Source organism: Lissotriton helveticus, chromosome 3_1 (genome assembly GCF_964261635.1).
Source record: "Lissotriton helveticus chromosome 3_1, aLisHel1.1, whole genome shotgun sequence".
Lineage (NCBI taxonomy): Eukaryota > Metazoa > Chordata > Amphibia > Caudata > Salamandridae > Lissotriton > Lissotriton helveticus.
Window position 1 is genome coordinate 980,105,149 of NC_136061.1, and position 21,165 is coordinate 980,126,313.

Sequence of the window (21,165 nt, forward strand, 5' to 3'; positions counted from 1 at the left end):
TAGAGCAATGCGTTATCCATGTGCCAACAATGAATGTAAACTGCCCTAAAGAGCGCATTTGAGAACCTCTGCCAAGCTGTTGGTGGTGTTACTTTAATATTTCCAAACACTGCTTTTGATTCTAAAAGCACTTCAATTCTTGTCTTCAAACCTCCTGAACTCTAGATCACATTTACTTAATTTATGTGTTATTTTGATCATAAGTGTTGTTGTTTTTAACTAAATCGGATTGGGAAATTTTACTTATTACAAAACTGTGATATTTTGATATTGCTGTTTTTGTACACATGGACATTTCTCTGATAAAAGCCTTGCTCCTTTTGCCAAACTAAGTTAAACAAGGGATTTATTGCGGCCACCTCTACCTATAAGAAATGAGATTGTGTTGCCTTTGAGGAAGCACCACTTCATAGGCTACAGAGAAAGAGGGACTCTTTGCTGTCTTTCGGGAAGTATGCAACCTTTTAGTTGTTTTATAGGTTGCAGCTTCCGATTGTCTGTATAGCTTTCAACCATGGACCAGCTCAACGTTTTAAAGAAGGCAAGACGATGGTGACCTGAGAGCCAAATGGATGAGCATGCAGCCAATGGAGCTAGGGCCATTTCCGGGCCATAAAAGGAGGGCAAAGCTGAGCCTCAGTTCAAAAGAAAAACAATGGGAAATGGGTAGAGAACAGAGTAAAGATGTGGGGTGACTCGCCAAAAAGCTGAATATTCAAGTGTGCGTGGGCGTGGCCAGCCCAGATGCATGGCAAAACAGTCATCTCTGTGCACAGAAGAGAAATGATTAACTAGCCCCATGCTCCACATGCACGCTTCCTCAGAGTAAGTGCATCACGTGATGGTATCGACTGTTCCAACCTGCAGCAGCAGTACCACCTCTGGTTGTACAGAGCACAATGGTCTAGATAGACACCCCCCCCCCCCCATATCTGCGTAAGAAATAGGCAGTAGTAGGAATCTTTTCCTCAAATCAACTGCGAGTCAAGGTATAAGGCCGCTCTCGCGTGCAAGGATTTTTTATATAGCTCAAAACGTTTTACCAACACCGTAAACTGCAATGCTATGCAATGCATCCTCGCAAGGATTTTCAGCTGAGACTGCCCTTGCTTAGTGCCCGGTCTCGCATTAAGCCTTTCTTACCTTGAATTAGAGGAATGTATCTTGCAAGCAGCTTTGCTCTTTTCTTCTCATAGCCCTTCTGTGTGATGTCTCCTAAAAAAAAACAAATATACAAATCGTTTCATTACGACACTAACAGGTGCAAAATGATTAGAAGTTAATTTATTGTGCAACGTCTGTATATACATATTCTTTAATTATGCATACATATACATAAGCAGCCTTTGTGAATAAAGGTCAAGTCTAGTATTGAACAATGAGAACATTTAGTAATACAAAAACATGCTTCAAATCTGAACCTATTGAGGCAGTGTCCCGACACAATTTAAAAAGCAAAGGCGGGGACAGGAGCTGAACAGAATTACTCGCGACAGGGAAAGGAGGCTGCACACCTGCCGGGCTCAGCTGAGCCCATCCTGCTTTCTGACCTGCATTCTTGCAACCAGGAAGAGTCTGTCGCCTTCTCGCACACCTGACGCTCTGATCACGCACTTGCAAGCTCTGAGATCCTCAGCTGTGAAATCAGAGCTACCGATCTGCAGACACACCCACGTGCCAGCAAACGTTCACAGCCTCAACCAAGAGCATGCAGCACTGGGTATTACACCTGCCAAGCAGCCCCGGCGGCCTCAGCCCTGCACTGGGAGAAACAGCCGTTACAGAGCCGGTATCAAACCTTTACCTTCAGAGGTAGCAAACGACCCAGATTCCCAGGAGTACACCCAGGGCTTTAAGTGGGATAAAAAAAAACTGCGGGGGTCTCTAACAGGAACGTGGCCAATGTAATTAAGGGCGTGGCTTTAAAACACATAAGCGAAAAATCTGTACTTAGCATAGTGTGCCACCTGACTTGTATTTTATTGGTTCTGCGAATGCACCCAGATATATGATACACCAAGTAACATCATACCTACAACAAGTCAGCACTATTGGCTTTGCCAGTGTTTATTAGTTGCATAAGATAAGTAAGCAGCAACTATGGCTTCAAAATAATATTGAAAAAGCTTCCACTCAAAGCCCTGGTGAGTTCATGACAATGTTGCTTGTGCTACGTTTCAAAGAGAGAACGGAAACCCAGAGAGAAAGGGACTCTCGTTAAATGATTTCCCTTCCCCTACAACTCATGTGGCATGATGTCATGCAGTACCTTCTCCACTAGTGAGAAAGGTGAGCATGGGCACATTATGGGTCTGCGGTCACTGCAGTCCAGAAACAAAAGGACCGCCTGTGCCAGGGCACAAAATAGAGACCCGTTTCGAGGCCTCCTTTAAAAAACTGTCGGTGCTCAGCACGGGTGAGACCAGGCCCACTTAAATTCCTGAGTACACCTACAACTTCAGCTGCTGTACACCACGATATAGCAACAATAGCGTCTGCCATAAACCTGTAGCCTCAATAACTGCATAGGCAATCCCCACATAGGCGCCAGCATTCTGGACCACCCACCTTTTTACCTTTTTACCCCTTCGACGCTCATGACGGAACGGTTCCGTCATGAGCCGGTAGGTTCATTAGAACCTTCAGCACAGCGCAGGAATCTGCGCCGCGCTGAAGGGGTTAAGAATGCAGTTGGCATAGCCAAGAGGTCTCGCCTTTGGGACCTTATAAGTATTTAGTTATGCAGCACAATATCCTTGGTGCAACAACATCAACTGTTACATGGCTAAACACTTGTAAGGTCCCAAAGGCAAGACCTAATGGCTATGCCAATGCTTGTTACCTTTTGACAATGCAGCTTCCACAACACACAGGTGTGCGCGCGCAGAGTAGGGGGGGTTGTACGCACAGTATTGGGGGGGGGTTATCGGGGGAGTGCGCTCGCGCGCCTGAGCACACTGCCCTCACTCACAGTTAGGTCAGAATTTAGCTAAAGTGGGCCGATCCTGTGACGCATGCTGTGGTGGTTGGAAGCAAAAGGCGAATGACACTAAAACTTGATGGCTTTCACTTTGACGAGAGGTACCCAAGTGTGGAGAAAATGATCCAGGAAGCAAACATTTGTGAGATTTCGAAACGTAAGAAGGCTTTCCAGAATACAGATGGGATCCACAAAAGTCCCTCAAACAAGCTACGTATCGGAGAATCACTGATACACTACTCCTGCCTGCCACAGTAACACTATGGGAGGTAAGGAGCTACTTTAGTTCAAGACACAGTGTTCTATTCAAAGCCAGTAACTCAACAGTATACAATTAATACAAAAAAAACATAAAAAGTTGACGCAGCGTTTCGGTGCTTACATTGACGATATTACACCTTCATCAGGACGGTTTTTTCTCTAGTTCAGAAGAACTAGTATAAGTACTTCAAGAACCAACAGTCGTTTAATCAATTGCGCTGTAGTTGATTCCCGATGTGGGTCAATATTTGTAATCCCTTTATGAGTAATGATCTTGGATATTCTGGAAACTGTATTAGTGGAATTCTCCTCCCTGCTGGATATATAGCCAAGGAGATTTGCAATCTAACACTTAAAAGTTCTCAAACTCGTGCTTTAAGTTTCTTTAGGAAGTTGAAGACCTGGTGAGCATGCAAGGTTCAACACCTGTATTTAATTAAAATAGGGGACCCGATTGTATTCCAGGTCTTGGATCGTAGGATATGTCCTCCCTGGGGTCTGTAATATCGTCAATAGAAGCACCGAAACGCTGCGTCGACTTTTTATGTTTTTTTTTGTATTAATTGTATACCTGTGTAATTTTAAATGTATATTGCTATACCTTGTTTTTATGAATAAATTGTCATCATTTTTAACTCACATTTCCATTGTGTATCGTGTAACCAGAGCTCTTATGACGTTTCTTTCATTGTATGCTTTTGTTTTTACTTTTGACCCAAAGGGGACTGTTGAGTTACTGGCTTTGAATAGAACGTTGTGTCTTGAACTAAAGTAGCTCCTTACCTCCCATAGTGTTACTGTGGCAGGCAGGAGTAGTGTATCAGTGATTCTCCGATACGTAGCTTGTTTGAGGGACTTTTGTGGATTTTTTCTAAGTATGCACCCTGTCCCTGACTGGATTTGAGGGTATCTCCTTACATTTTTACAGAATACAGATGGGCCATGATTGGTAAGCTAACATAAAATAACATAGCATGCAATATAAAACTGTCCGGAGCGGTTACACTTGCGGTTAAAAGTGTCTAATCAGTTTACAGCAGCAAACTCCAGAATAACATTCCCCCTTCTTATACAGCAAGGAAATGTCTCTTTCCAAAGTGTTCGGAACTGGTGTCAGCCAGCACAAAGCAAAACGCAAAAGACATTTTCCAGAAATATCAAAATAAGTATTTATAATATAAGTGTGCCAAGTCTTTTACATCCCTTTTTTTATTGCCTCTTTTCAATTTTGAAAGTAGAAATGTAGCCACCACACAACCGGCCTTCCTATCAAATCGCTCTGCCCTATTTGAGTCTATATTTTCCCTGCTACACCTTTGCCTACCTTCAGCACCATGCAGAGTCCATATAACCTCGCTCAAAGTCCACAAGATCTAGTTCCATGGCCAAAGTAACTAGCATTGTGCTTGTAGTCCCGGACACTTCTAATCAGAGTCTGTGCCGTGCCATTCCATACACATGGGGCCCCATTTACTGAGTCCCAGGTAGACTAGTACTTCTCCAGTACCTCGCCTAACATTGTGATGTTTGGCCCACCTTGAACAAACAAACTTTTTCCGGTACATCAATAAGATTAATTGCTTTCTTTGAGGTCTTACATAAAGGCCTATTGTGCACAACATCAAAAGTTCCCTGTGCTCTAATTGATGCCTCCTCAAGCTCACCAGGGCATGCCCACCACACTTTTCCTTATTTTGGTTTGCAGCTTGACCAAGATGGCTGCACTGTCTAGCCCGGCTCGATGTCAAAGCACATCCTTGAGTCTGCTGAGGCAAGATGTGGTAGGAAATCATTGTTGGGTCCTCCTTGCAGTCTTCTTCTGGCCCGTTAGTTGGGGAGACTATTTGCAACTGAATCCCATCTCCCACCTCAATGTAGGCTGAAAGGCATGCATGCAGAAAAACTTTGAGGCAGTAGCAATTCCCTGCTCTCAAGCCTGAGATCACTCCCAGGAGCGTCAGACAGGGGTGATTATCTACACGATGAAAGCTTAATATTTGAAGTCAGGCAGAATAACCTTTACAATAAGTTTGAAGCAGCATCACATGCTCTGTAAACTGTTTTCCACCCTTTTTTGCTTTCGTATGAAAGTTGCCCTTTGTACTTCTTTTCTCAACAAATTTAAATTTAAAAAATGAGTTCAACAAATGTATTTGGGCAAAACAACTTATGATATAGGGTAAACCTTTAGTTCTCTTTAAATGCAGACTATCTTAGACAAATTCATACTGTAAATATCCGGCCACACTCAAAATCTACCTATTCTGATAAACACGGCCCTCCAACATTCCAGGCAAACGCAAATCACCTGTCTTGGCAAATAAAAGTTAACTGGCAAAGACAAAAAAAACTGGCAAAGACAAGGATAACTGGCAAAGACAAGGATAACTGGCAAAGACAAGGATAACTGGCAAAGACAAGGATAACTGGCAAAGACAAGGATAACTGGCAAAGACAAGGAAAACTGGCGAAGACAAGGAAAACTGGCGAAGGCAAGGAAAACTGGCAAAGACAAGGAAAACGGACAAAGAAAACGGACAACGACAAACAAAACTTGAAAAGACAAAGAAAAGTGGTAAAGACAAAGAAAACTGGCAAAGACAAATAAGAGTCCTGGCAAAGGAAAACTACCGGGTCTGACAAAAGCAGACAAACAGTCATGGAAAACAGATATTGACTGTTAAGGCAAACACAAACTGAATGCCACGGCAAACATTAACTATCCTGAAAAAAAAAAAACGTCTCAGCATACACACTATATCTAACCTACTACCCAATGTAATCATCCTAATACATGCTCTGTAAATTAAAATAAGCCTTAGCAAACACAATAGTAAATATCCCTGGCAGACCCAAACCGGCTATGATGAGGACCACACGTTAATTCACCTTGCAAATACCTTGAGCAAATACAACAAACTATTTGGGCAATACAGCACCGAAGTACCCTGGTATAATTCTGGGTAAACCCAAATCAACTGTCCCGGGAAAATAAAAACTGTAACGAGCAAACAATAATAGCTATTGTTGGAGGAGACAAACTAACCTCCCTGAGCACGGACAAACTAAGCAAGGGCGAAGACAAACTAACCATTTAGGCAATCCACATTGGGAAACAAAAACTTTTTTTTTTTTTAAAGATTCATGATGTTTATTCTGGTTTACCAACGGCACTGTCGAGGGAGTGTACCCACTTCATATTTAGGCAGCATGAAAGGCACACGATCCGTTCGAGGAGCCCTTGGTGAGCTGTACGTCACAGCACAGCCATCCGGCACAAGGCGCTTCTGTGCACACATGTTCTCAAACTCATCCGCGTTGAATTTGGTGAAACCCCATTTATTGGAGATGTGAATCTTTTAATGGCCAGGAAACTTGAACTTGGCTCTATGCAGAGCTTCAATCACATGTTCCTTGCTGGAAGCCTTGGTGCGGACAAACAATCGCCTGCCCAAAGTTCAGATGGGCTAAAGTGCCCTGGGGTTTGCCAAAGGCTCTACGCATTCCAGTCCGAAGTCTATCAGCACCGGCACAGGACAACATTTTGTTGATGCGCATGACGTGAAACGGATGCAGGCGCACTTTAATGTGGAAACCATCCTTGCCACAGCTCTTCACCATGTACTTGTTGCAACAAATACAGGCAGCTTCCAGTGCGTCAGAGGACAGCTGCTCACATTGATCAAACACCATGTGGCCGCATAGTGGGAACCTGTCCACCTTTGCCTTCTTTCTGCCCAAATCGAAAATCCTAATCTTGGGATCAGGGACACCTCTGCAGAAACAGGATTTGGGGTAGGGTTTGCTTTTGCAGTATCTGTAACATCGCGCGGGGCGGCGACCCATAGCAGCTACTGCTGCTGCTGCCCACCACGCCGAGGGGAAAGAAGGGGGGGACGACAAATTTAGGGAACATGGCAAACAAACTAGCATTAATAGATAAACAAACAAGCATTGGAAATGCAATAGGTCTCGCATTAGAAAAGTTGGAGCTTTGGTTTTGTAAATGACAACTTTTTTTTTATGTGTTGGTCTTGAAAATAGCAAAATTAATTGCTTTGTCATTTACAATGCCAATACTTTTAACTTTTTCAAATGTGACACCTATAGCATTTGTAATGCCACATGTTTTGTATGTACGTGACTTACATGTATTCATATAACAAATACAAACAGCTTTTATTTTTTTAAATAATTAATAGTTAAATAAAAGTTCTTGTAATTTATAATAGCAATAGCCTAAACTATTGTAAATAACTTTTGTGAAGAATATGTGCAGTGTATTTTATTGTGACGAAAATGCAGCCACGTCAAAACATGCAAACAAGTCCCCTAAAAAAATAAGGATGGAGGGGAAACAGTGGCATAGGGGTGAAGTACGGATGAAAAAGAACATACAAACAAGAACAAACAATGTATTGCAGTAGTTAACAATAAAGCCTTGAGACTAGCTCCTGTTCTGCACTCGTCAATAAAAGTCACTCATAACCAAAGTCTTAACCAATGTGTTGGCCGATTTAATGTTAATGAATAACCATTGAATAGCAACATACATTTCCGATACATGATAATGTTCCCCATCATACAGCTAGCTGTGTGTCATGCTAGGCATGTGGATTATGCATGGCAGGAAAATAAACAAAATTAGTCAACTGGTCAGCTTCTAACTTGCATGTCTCCAGGCATCGGAAACAAACTAAAAGATAGATTAAAAAAATATTTCTTTAATGCTTGTTGCGTGTTTCCAGCTTTTGCCGAGATTCCAGAGCTTAGAAATTCTCTAGCAGTCACTCGGCACAGGGGAGGCAGGGGCGGGTGCAGGCGCCATAGGCTAAAAGGGTAGGGCGGTTGGATGTTAAGCGCCAAATGGCAGAGAATGAAGAAGAAAGAGAAACAAGCTGGAGTTAGCCAATTGTCGAGACACAGCCCACTGAGAACATCAAAGCTGTGAGAAGCTGTCTGAAGAGAAGGAAACAAAGCTGTAATTGAAGGCAGAGTGAAAACCTGGTGTAAAATAGCAGCAGGGAAGGAGGCGGAGAGGAGGCGCTGAAGGAGAGCTGGAACACGCTTTAAAAAGCCTCAGTAATAATAAAAATAATGCAATGCTGGAGCCTATTTCAGATGAATGGGACAGGCATTGTAGTATAGTTGTTCAAATTGCTGGCACTGGAATCCGGCATGCTCTCTCAATTAGGGGCACCACGGTCACTGGCATTTGAGAAGTGTACAGTGTTACATGTCACAGAGCCCCCCTAGCAAAAAAAAAATCACAAAGATCAGCTGAGCAGCCATCAGCTGGATGTCGGAGAGCGCTCAGAATTACGGAAACTGTGCCGCATTAGTGGAGGCAGTGGGGAGAGAGCAGAGCAGAAATGTCCTGCAGATCGGGACACGGAGAACGCTTGAGGTGTTGTGGCATCAAGAATCATGGATCAGCTGATAGAAAGGGAGGCTTCCGCTGAAAATGTATTCAGCACAAAGAAGGTGCCTGATGGCACAGGCAACCAAGCCTCACGGAGAAGAAGTGATCAGCTCGCTGAGGATAAAGATTCAATGAGACAGTTGGAAAAGCTACAGAGGAAAGAAATATCCAAAAGGTGGGAAATGGAAACTGCTATGAAAGCACGGCTGATGAAGTAAGGGCAGACGATTTTTTAATGTCGAACCTAAATATCTGGTGATGCAGATATTGGGACTCTCCACTATATAAGAACAGAAGTAATCGATGTTCGTGTGTAAATGAAACACGGAAAGAAAGAGACACTTACACATGCCACAAAGTTACTTTACGTACAGCAATGTAAGCATCTAAGGGAAACAAGGAGAAACACGAGAGACGGCCTGCGGCCGTCAAAGTGAAAGTACGGCCAGCGAAGGGCATTGCTGTGGGGAGGGGGGAGGAGAAATGCAACACGGCGGGCAGGGGAGGGGCGGAGCGGGGAGAGCGGCATGAGGGTGTGAAGCAGCAGGGGCCTTTGAAGTGAAGCTAAGCTTCACTTCAAAGGTGTGGGAGGAGTGCTGCTGGTGATTGACTGGCGATTTGATGATGTGCACGCGCATTTTAGGTCAATGCGCTTGCGCATTGACCTAAAAGCGCACGGGCACAGCATCAAATCGCCAGTGGAATCGCCAGTTAGGTAAACTCTCGATAAGCCCCTATATATCTCGCTCCCGCTCAATGCGCATGCGCATTGAGATAGGTCGCTCGACCTAAAAAAGGGGGTTAAAAAAATGAAAGCGGTTGTTATAAGGAAACCCCAATCGCTGGTTTAAGAAAAAGCCAAGTAACTTTATTGAGCATATATATACTGTTGTTCAGGGGAAAAAAGCAAACTATCTTAGGCAAACGACTACTATGGCCAAACACTAACTACCTCAGGTAAGCACACTATCATGGAAAAGGAAAGGTAATTGTCTTATGGACACGCAAAGTATCCAGGGAAAAAACAAACTGTCATGAGGAGCACAAGTCATAAGTCCTAGGTAGACATAAATTAACTATCCTGTGCATAAACAAAGCAAAACTAGTCATCTTGGGCAAACGCAAAACAAGTGTAGGAAGGTGGAATCTGACTATATGGTTACCCCAACTTTTTTTCCTGGTGTTTTGCTGGTTTTCGACTTAGTTGGCCTGGGACCCTGCTATTCAGGGCCCCAGACTATCTGCTTTCTCTATAAAATGGACTCCATGTACTTTAGGTACATACCAGATTGGTTACTGGGTCACTCTTGTGAGCCCCTGTATAGTGTACCATAGGTACCCAGGGCAGAGGTGTACCCTAGGCCTACCAGGGGCTGCAGCATGTATTATGCCACCCCCGGTTTGCCTTCCAAACTGACACCACAGGTCTGTTCACACAGCCTGGGTAAGGTGCTGTAATCACCCCATACTTAGATACAGTATACCTATATCTACCTTTATATATAGACACATATACAACTATAAGCCACTCCTATGGTAGGCATCGACAATCCTGGAGGCAGAGTGTGAGAAAGTGCCATCTTTCTTGCATTGGTATGCCCCCACTTTTTTCTGACTGCTGATGTGCTTTGAGTGAGTGTGCCCTGGGCTCCTGCCAACCAGGTACCCAGGGCCTGTGTTCCTTCCCTAAAAACTGTGTTGAAACAAAACCCAATTGGCATCTCTGGCCACCTATCAGCCCCTAGTAAATGGTACCCTAGGTACCCAGGGCATGGTGACCAGAGAAGACCCCTAAGGGCTGCAGCACTTATTGTGTCACCCTTAGGGGCCCTGTACCTGGGTACCCACACACTGCCTTTGGCAGGGTGAGTGCCTAGGAACAGAACTAAACAAAGTCGACATGGCACACATCCCTGTATGCCATGCCCACAAACCCACTGCCCTGGCATACATCAGTCACCCCTCTAGCTGGGTGCCCTATGCCAGTGGTGTGGGCCCAGGTGCATGAGCCCTGTGCCCCTACAGTACCCAGGGCCATTCCTGGGCACTGTAAGTGCTGTGATGCCATTAAGAGTATATGGTGCTGGGAGGTTGTCATTACGAACTCCACAGTACCATAATGGCTACACTGAAGACTGACAAGTTTGGTACCAAATTTCTCAACACACTAAACCCGCACTGATGCCAGTGTGAGATTTGATGTAAAATGCACCAGAGGGCATCTTAGAGATGCCCCCTTAATACCTAACCTACAATCCACGTCTGGCTGAGTGGCTGCAGAGGCTGCCACACAACAGACATGTTGCTGGACCCCTGGGTAGGAGAGCCCCCGCTCTCCTGGGCCTGCAACAATGCACATCCTGGGCGAGGTGCTAGGTCTCCTCCCCCAGGATGGGCAGGGGGAAGCTTCAAAGGCATGCCGCCTCTGTGAGCTTCTCCAGACCATTTGCTGTACCCAGCAACCAGCCCCCACCAGTCCTGACCCCCACTCTGGCAGGAAGACTGGCGGAAAAAACTACGTCAGGAAGGGGGGTGCCAGCCTGTGCCAACCCCACCCCTCAGGTGGGAGAGACGAGGTGAAGCACGACCCCGGGCTCCGGCCACCTTGAAGATGGGGAGCCCTGCCCAATCACAGCTAGGCTTCTGCCCCCCTCCCACAGGAGAGGAGCAGGCTAGGGGGTGTACTCACCCCAGGGCAGGGACCCATTTGTCCCTGTCCTTGCCCTACCTGTAACGCCCCTAAATTCAGTATTTAGGGGCTCCCTGAACCTTCCTTCCTCAGATCCCGATACAAAAAGAAGAAAGAAGATCAGGAAGAAGACCCACCGTGCAGCTGCTAACAGGTTGACAACAACTGACTTGGCCCCAGCCCTACCGGCCGGTCAATCCTGGAACCTGCTCCTGCTTAATCCCGGCGACTCCTGCGGACAGCAACCTTGGGACACCCGGAGGACCTGCCTGCCTTGACCCTCTTGAAGACTGGGACTCCCATCAGCAGAGGCTCTGCTGCAACAACCCACCTGGTGCCAACCAGGAAGCTCCGGACCAGCCCACTCTGCACCCACCGAGCCTGGGCCGGGCCTAACCGAACCAAGACCCTCCTCGACGAACCAGCCAACACCTGCAGACTCAGAACCAGGGGCCACCCCAACCGCGACCAGCCGAGGGCAAGCTTTTCCAACACCCAAAGACACCCCTGCCCCCCGGTGCCCTACAGCCCCCTGTGCCTCCCTTTGGGGTACCTACCTGTGCTCCAAGATCCCAACTTACCTCTCGAAGTGCTGGTCACCCCTGGAGAATCTCCGTCCCTGAGCCTGCAGCCTTTGTTCCTTTTTGACCTTTCCCAGTGGATAACATTGAGCGCCCGACAGCTCAAAAGCACCCTGCACCCAGCCGCCCGAGTGCCGCTGGCTGTGACCCCTGTGTCCTATCCTACTTCCCCCCTTGCCCTGAGCAAGTGACCAGGAGCCCAGCTCCCACAGCCGCGTGGCCTGCTAGCCAGCAGCCACCAACCAAAGGCCCCCCCTTCCCTCATTGGATATCATTGCGCCTACCTACCTCTGCACCCGGCTGCCCCTGTGCCGCTGGGAGTGAACTAACTGTACTTACCTGACCCTGGGGGACCACAGAGTCTATGCCCAGAACCGCAACTTCACCAACCAAGTACTCACCTGGAAACCGGTAATTTACTTACCTGCCATTGGATATCATCGACTCATTTTGACTCGAAAATTTTCTAAGTGTGAAGTTTTTAAATCTGAAAATATTCACTTTAAATCCGCCAAAGTCCGAATTCAGAAGTACTCACCTGTGATCAGGGGAGAAGCCAGTACTGTACCCTTCAGCCCAGTACTGAACCGCAAAAGTAATCCCTAGCGGGGTTACTAGTAATCTGTATTTTCTTGATAGAACCCATTGTCTGCTTTTCTATGAAATTTCTTTTAAGTGTCTACTTTTGAAAACTTGAAATATTCTTTAAAAATCACACAAAATACTGAAACGCAATTACCCACCTGTGTTGAGTTAAGACCCCAGTGCTGGCCCTAGGAGACCAGTGCTGGGTTACAAAAGTAACGAGATCGTACTTTACCTGCAACCTGAATTTTCTCCCATTGAATAACATTGTCAGATTTACATTGAAAAGTTTCTAAGTGTGAACTTTTAAATCAGCTTTATATTAATGAAAATTCACTACAGTAACTAAAACGTTTTTGCTAATCTGGTTTCAGCTTAGACCCCAGGACTGAATCTAAGATCTAGTCCTGGGATTACTAAAGTAATCTATATAGTAATCAACTGTACTTACATGTGGAAAACCCATTGAGCTCAATGCTATAGTGTGCTTTAGGATTGTGTTGCTTACTGTCAATACTGTATTAATTGTGTGCACGAACTTTACTGCTCCTTTGTAAAGTAATTACATGAGAGAACTCATAACAAGAAAAGTATATCTTTATAACTATTGGTTCTAAAAATAAAACACCTATATTTTTGGATATAAAAACAATTGGCCTGGAGTTCAGTCCTTGAGTGTGTGAAACCTTTGGCTGACAGTGTGTACAACAAATGCCTTACACTAACCTCTGGTACTGCCTTACTGCTCGACCAAGCTACCACTTTGGAGAGTAAGGTCAGGTCTGACTTTAACCTCTGTTATACCTCTGGGGTTGGTGGACTCTATACCCACTGTACTTCATTCTAGTCCAGTATATATAGAGCCACTTTCTCACACAGAGTGCTTGATTTTATGTGAGAGGGTGCCCTAGCATGAGCTGAGCCCCTCTGCAGCTTTCAGAACCATCTCCTTATAGCTGTTCTATGAGATAGCCATACCATATACTATTAAGTTCATTATAATCCTCGCGGTTAATGCTAACTTTGGTTTGGCTTTATGAAAACATATCGTGTAAGGTGCCAAACACTTTGGAATACTACCCCCCCCCCTCGCCAATTCTGGTGGCAGGGGTAGCATTCCACCCTTCTAGAGGGAAAAGACGTGTAAGTTACTGCTTTACCTGGTTAAAGTTAAACAGAGCCTCAGCATCACAAAATGGATGCTGCTGCCACAGACAGGAGTCTGACCTCCTGTGGCTGGGGGAAACTCCAGCAAGGGCGGCCTGGACAATAGGTTTCCTGTCCAGGGAGGTGCCAGAACCTCCGCAGACATGGGTTTTGTGTATTGGGGCAGGGAGGGCTGCATTCAGTGAATGCATCTCGACACTGCCTGGGGCACACAAGGTGCTCCATGCATAGCCCGGTTCAAACCAGTTGCTGGGGCACTCCAGCCCCAGCTCTGGCACGAAACTGGACAAAGGGAAAGGGGTGTTACCACCCCCTTCTCAGGTCCACCCATAGGAGGGACCTAGTCAGGTAATCCAGCCCCCATCCTTAGTATAAGTATAGGAGCTGTGTCCCCAGGACTTTAGATTATCCTTGATTAATCTTTGTAAGACATATCTTGGACCTTCGACATTCCATTCTGACTGGAAGACGGAAGACATGTCCCTTGTGGTCAAGGAGTGACCACCCTGTGCAAACAGGCACCAACAGCAACTTCGCAGGTCTGCAGTTTCAAGGCTCCCGTCAGAACCCGAAGACTCTGCGACTCAAAAACTGGACTTCCAGACCTCTCTGACCCCGATCCACATCCACAGCAAAGCTGAGACCTGTGGCGGCCACGAGAGAGGAGGGACCGGACATCTTAGACATCCTGCATTTTGCTACCTGCACTCCTTTCCTGAAGCCTCAGTAAGTTGTGCATTGGGGTACGAGAAGCACCAGCCCCGAGCATCATTTGAACCGAAGCTCAAGTGTCTTCCCAGTTCCTTGCCCGTTGGCTAGTGAGCCCCCTGAAGATGCCATCTTGAATCGAACTTGCGATCCTGGTTGCTCCAGGCTTGCTCCAGCTTCCCTAAAAAGGAGAAGCGACACAGACCTTGCAGGTCTGCAACAGAGCCAATCTTGACATCCTGTGTGGGTTGCGGTTGCCAAGGCTTGTTGGGTCCAATCCGGATACCGACGCTGCAGTCATCTAGATCCATCGTGAGCCAGCTCAAATCCAGCTCCTGGTCATCGTCGATGCCTCCTGGACCTCGTGGCTTAAGAGACAAACTCACCTTCTTCACCTTAAAGCACCCGACATCGCCTGGTTCCTTCCTGGTCACTGGCTAGTGACCCAGATTCTGTCCCCTCTGCTTTCAGGTTCTTCACATCTCCGATCCACCCGGACACTTTTCCTCTGGTCGCCTGCAGCACTTCTTTGCAGCTCTCCATAGAAAATGATGAGGAAACCCAACATCAAAAGACACCTATGCACCCGGCTTCCGTGGGCGAGGTAACACGAGTACTCTGGTAGTCTCGAGGGTATTGGCCCTCCTAGTGTCTAAGTCTAAAAAGGTTCCGTCCTAGTCCATCCGGAAGTATCCTTAAACTGTAACTTTGTAACTTTTATGAACTCCAAAGAAAGTCAAAGTGGGGACCCGCGCCTGTGTTTAGACACTGCACGCGGCTCCCGTGGGTCTCCTACTTCCTACCCTTTGGTTGCTTAGTGTAGCCCCAGCGATTCTACAGGCCCTAGGCCTGCTGCTTTCTAACTCTCACGTGGTACTTATACCACTTTCTTAGTATATGGTTTGTGAGGCCCCTAGGGCATAACGTATACTGTGCAACTTATCGTATATTAACTGTGTGACTTGCATTGTATTTTTACCTCTGACCTCAAAGAGTGCAGAGGGGTTGTGTTTAGATTAAATACATATATATTTGATATATACCTTGTGTGGTGGCCTTTCATTTGGTATTCAAGGGATTATATATGGTAAAACAACTTAACTCGCCTACTGAAGTCTTAGCCTGAAGACTGTTGGTTCATGCTACCACTAGGATAGCTTTCTATAAGGTTGACTTTACAACCACCATCAATAAGGGTCGATTAGACTGGTAAAAGGTGCCCACTATAACTAGTGGACATCATATGCCAGGCTAACTTCTAACAACAAGTCTCAGCAAAAACTAACTACCTACCATAGGCTAAAGTAAACAAATTATACCAAAAACGGTCCATAGTAAAGGCAAACTGTACTGATGACACAATTTGAAACCACTGTAGGGACTTTAACAGAGCCTCCCTCGGTAAACACAAAAGCTACTCTTGGGAGCGACTGCTCAACAAGCCTCATCTTCATTCAGACTGCCCAATGAGATCCTTTTGCTCAACACAAAAACAGTTTAAAAGATGCCAGCCAGAAATGCATTCCAATGCCTATACCAAGATTATGGATCTTCGTATTGGCAGCCGAGCACGCAATCGTGGAGGTGAGCTTTTGGAACTAAGGCCCAAATGTAAGCTTAAGGAAGAAAAACAGACCCTTATATGCAACAGCAGGGCAAGAGGTTTGCTCATCTGAAAGATGGTGTTAAATGAAGCAAACGTTTACAAAACATATATAATGTACATAACTTTACCATTTTCGAGAGCTAGGGCAGGGTTTATGGTTAGCAATACAACTGAAAGTGTCAACCATGTTTTAACCCTTTAGTTTCTGTTTAGTTATTTGGTGGGTGAACAAATACACTGAATTCCATTTACAATTAAAGGCTACGTTCGAGCAAATGAATATCACCCATGAGGAGCCGTCTGACTTCCAAAGAAGGAATAAAGGATCTACAAACGTACATAGCTTGCTTCAAGAATGGTTCAAGTGGAACCAGCTGGTCTACATGTATGCAATTCTCTTTTTTATGAAGGGTGTAAAAGAATATATTAAAGGTTCAATCGTTCCAAGATTTCTTGTCAGCCAATCGTGTAATTACATTTACATAAGCACTTTAGGCTAAATTAGCAATCCCTGCATAGGGATAAGAAATGCATTTTATCAGACATGCTGAATACACAAATACTTAACAAAATTGGTTTGGGAAATAATTAATGGAAGATTAAATCAAACCTTTACAAATGTGATGTACATGTTCATGCTACTAGTACCAGTTTTCCAGTTAAAAAAAATCCGGAAGGTTCGGCGTCTACTCACGCCCGAGGCAATCACCCAGGTCATGATCGCCACTGTTCTGTCACATCTGGACTATGCGAATGCCATCTACCTAGGTCTTCCCAACTACCTATCTAAACGTCTCCAGATGGTACAGAACTATGCCGCGCGGCTAATTTTGAATCAACCGAGGCGACAGGCAGCTACTCCCTTACTTAGGAAATTGCATTGGCTTCCAGTCACCCAGCGCTGTGCATTCAAAATCAGGTGTATGATATTTAAGTCCTTACACTGTAAAAGCCCCAAATTCATCAACCTACTAATTACCAGATACATACCACCCCGCAATCGTTCACTCCACCAGGGCCTCCTCCAGACGCCTTCTTTTAAACTCAAGCGCGCTGGAGGCCGTAGGTTTGCAACACTTGCCCCTTGCTTATGGAACACCTTCCCTCTGGAGATTCGGAACTGCCAAGGCCTCCTTTCTTTCCGGAAAGCCTTGAAGACCTGGCTCTTCAGACAAGCACTGCAATAATCCTCTATTCCTCATCCTCGTTATGTTACTGTCGGTCTTAGCACCAAGAAACCAATCGGTGATAGCGCGCTCAATAAGTATTTTAATAACATAACATCTGTAGGCAGTTCTGGTCAATTGTTCCTAACTATCCCTGGTAAGGTCATCGGCCCTGCATGTATGGAATACTCCTGAGCAGAATCAGATGTGAGCATGCAAAACAGCCCAAGAAGTGCCACCAGCTCTTCCACGTGCATGGTGCCAATTGGCGCCTGATGCCAGCTTCCCCCGATGCCCTGATTGTAGCTGCCTCTACAGGCCGGCTCCTGACACAATTTTATTAGTTAACATTGCCAATAAAATGTTTGCTTTACTGTAGACGTTTGTCTTTAAAAGTGAAGTTAAAGTCGGAAGGAAGTGCCTGATTAAAACAACTAAAGAAATAAAAATTGGTTACTGTTTAACTCTGTATGTAACTTTATTGCTAGATAGGATTCTACAAAAATATTGGAGATGGACAGTTTAAGAAATATTGAACGACATTATCACTATTAACAAAATGGCTTTAAGGAGTGCCTGAGTGACTAAGGTAAATATTAAAGAGAATGAGGCTTGTGAATTTAATGCACAATCTCATTGGGCTGTACTGATGTATGCACCAAAGGTTCTGCTTATTGATGGTGCTACTGTTGACTCTTGTTCCATTGGTCAAAAGATTTGGGTATACTCTCTCATCTTTCCTTGAATGAATTAGAGGTAGATCAGAGGACCATCCCACTATCTAGGACATGTAATGATGTGTTTTTCATCCCATTTATCCATGCATACTTTACTGCGGGAAAGATTGCCCCCACACGCAAGTGGGAAGCATCCACAAACCCAATACACTAGCATCACTAATTTGGCTATGTAAGGGATACCGGGTCTTGTGGGACATACTCTTAAATTGCTCTATCAAATTAATTTCTGAACATTTTTAAAAGTTCCACAGCAACCACTTGGGGTCTACAAATGCAAGTTCCAGTTCAAACATGGTATCTGAGATAGACGTATGGACTCTTTCCAAATAATTTGAACTCTATAGACCATTTGCAGTTTAACTGAATACGCTTAGCTCCAAAGATCATAGTCATAATTGCTGCTGCACCAATAGTTCGTTTTTAGAAATAAAATGTATTGCCATATAGAGGTAACCAAACACATCACCAAAGTTTAACCCCTTCACTGCGGCGGCTATTCCGCCGCAGTGCTAAGGGGGCGGGGCGGCCGCCGCATGCTGGTGACGGAACCGCTCCGTCACCAGCCGCGGTTGGGCTGTGCTTGTGACGGAGTGGTTCCGTCTTGGCCCGCCCCGCTCAATAGAACGCTCAGCGCAGGTGCGGAATTCGCCCGCCGCGCATGAGCGGCGAGCGGGCCATGACGGAACCGCTCCGTCATCAGCACAGCGCACCCGCAGCGGATAACACACATTGCACTGAACTCAAAAGAAATTAAGAAGGAAGACTGCCAATGAGACTCAGATACATACATTTGAATTTTGGGCACTAAGTGGAAAACAGGAACTGGGATGGGAGAAGTAGGAGGGTGTGAGGAAACATGAGGTATGGTGCAACAAAGTGCACAGCAAGCAGTTTTAAGTTAATTACAAATGACAATGGCATTAGAAACAAATTATAACTCAACAGAATGGGATCGAAAAGCTGAACAGAGAAAATGAGCACAGTTCAAGCAAATATCAGGTGAGGAATATGCCCAGAACGGTTTGAGCATATATACCAAATGTATAACGTGGAAGGCAATAAAAAACAAAAATTGCAGCAATGCCAATAACTAAGGGCACACCTCAGGTTTTGGAGTCAAGATGATGCAGAGGATCAGAATTAGCCCATCATGCTAGTTTGAAAACTGACATTTGATTTTGTGCCCATAGGATTTGATAGAATAAGGTCCTATGGAAAAGTTAGGACAACCATTCACCCTGAGTAAGTATATGCTTGGATCTCTAGTGCATCAGAATGCAGACCTTCACTACCACCAAAGCAGTGGCTAGCGATCCATGTAAGTGCCAGGTGGCCCTTTTATGTCTGCAATGCCAAGTCAAAGTTAAGGCCTGGCTCAAGATAAGATGACACGACCATAAGAGACTGTCAGAAATCTCCAACCAGTATTGAGCCAGAGCAGGGAAGGAATAGAGTACATGCAATAGGTCGCAGTTTGGCACCAGACAACTAAAGTGCCAGGGAGCTGATCCGCTGTCTTAAGCTTTGTGAAGGGCCAAATTCAAATAAAAAGCACATTCAAATACGCGAGTCTGAGCCTGTATTCTCTCATACCCTTGATGGTATGTACACACTAGAGAGGACCATTTACTCTCGCAATAGTCATGTGATAGTTGCAAACTCCAATATAAGTGCAAATACATTTCTGAAGGCCTTGAAAATATTTCCAATGACAAAATATATTATATATACAAACATCTCTAAATACATACACCCAGAAACACACACACACACATGCCAATATGACACCTATTGTCCCCTTGTCTTTCCCTATTATATAATATACGTATGACTTAGTGAGAATGAATAGGGGGCCCTCGTTGCAGTCTAATTGCTGCCTAGGATGCAATGAATGAGTAAGTGGGAGACATACCTCAGAACACAAAGCATTACAAGTTTTTACAATTCTTAAATGGATTACCAGCATTGGAATTACAGTGGAGTGCTATTATTTACAGTGGAATGGGGCATTGCCAATTTGTAAGCCCACATGATGCCATACGGGCGCAACATATTTGTAAACCTGGCACCCTTAGCTTCTTGTGCCTGGATATCCAAGACATCAATATCACTGCTTAAAAGAATGTCCTCTAAACTCTCCAAACAGAGGTTCAATGATAGTCTTAATTCCAAAAAAAGAAATTCAAGACTTGCGGAAAGGTCGTGGGGATCCCATCCCTCCCTGGAACATCTCTACCATTTGAGATCCCCGAGAAGCATATATAATAAACGCATCAGATGCCCGAAGGCCACCTTTTTCAGAACTCAACTGGAGCAAGCAAAAAAATGTCCAAAAAAACAGTTCGAACTCATCATGTCCCAAGTTACCAATCATCTTAATCTCTTGTCACTGGGTCAAGGGACATTGCCAAACTGTGAAGAATTTGCTGATTTCTTCACGGATAAGACTATTAAGATTAAAACTGATTTACGATCTGCCCTTAATCTCCTGTCAATCAGTCCACTGAACACCCTCCTTCCCCCAGGATAGGACATCACTGACCCTGCGCTGCCCTACCTCCCCAAAAACAATGCATCCTGGAGTCTGTTCCAAACCGTGGATGAATACACTATAAGCAAAATGCTGTCGTCTTTAAAACCTTCCAATCACTACAACGACCCTCTGCCATCTTACCTTTTCCCGGAAGTTAGATCCTCCTTACTAACACCTTGGACTACGATCGTCAATGCATCACTTTGACAAGGTGCTATTCCGGATTGCCTAAAATCGGGTCAAGTTACCCCGATTCTGAAGAAACCATCTGCTTATCCCACATTGGCAAAGCTCCCGGAGAAATGGGGGCTCGCCCAACTCTGTAACCCCATCGACCATTTCCAACTCCTGGACCAATGCCAATCTGGATTCCGCCCGGGCCATAGTACAGAGTCTGCGCTAATGCACATTATCGATGATGCGCTAAGAATGTTGGACCATAACGAGTCATGCCTATTGATCCTCCTTGACCTTTCGTCAGCATCCGATACTGTCAAACAGGATAACCAAATTGACCGCCTGGAACACAGAATGAGGTTGTCTGGGCCTGTACTAAACTGATTCTCTTTCTTCCTTCAGAACAGATCCCAAAGCTTCAAGGTGAACCAAGCCCTGTCCCATCCTGCACCGGTCACTCTGGGGGTTCTCAGAGGTTCAGCACTTTCCCCCACGCTCTTTAACCTGTTAATGGAGCCTCTGACAGAAATTCTGAAATCATCCAGCATTC

At 45.2% G+C, this 21,165-nt stretch overlaps 1 protein-coding gene and 1 pseudogene across 2 annotated transcripts in view; both read right to left on the reverse strand.

The window, feature by feature from the left end:
• Positions 1-21,165, reverse strand: part of DIP2A (DIP2 acetate--CoA ligase A) — a 784,944-nt gene that overhangs the window by 648,117 nt on the left and 115,662 nt on the right. For both annotated transcript variants that reach the window (XM_078681430.1, XM_078681429.1), the window contains exon 2: positions 1,144-1,215. In XM_078681430.1, the coding sequence (XP_078537556.1) occupies positions 1,144-1,215 (72 nt within the window). The remainder of the gene's footprint in view (positions 1-1,143; positions 1,216-21,165) is intronic.
• LOC144825313 (large ribosomal subunit protein uL16-like) lies at positions 6,403-7,087 on the reverse strand (annotated as a pseudogene).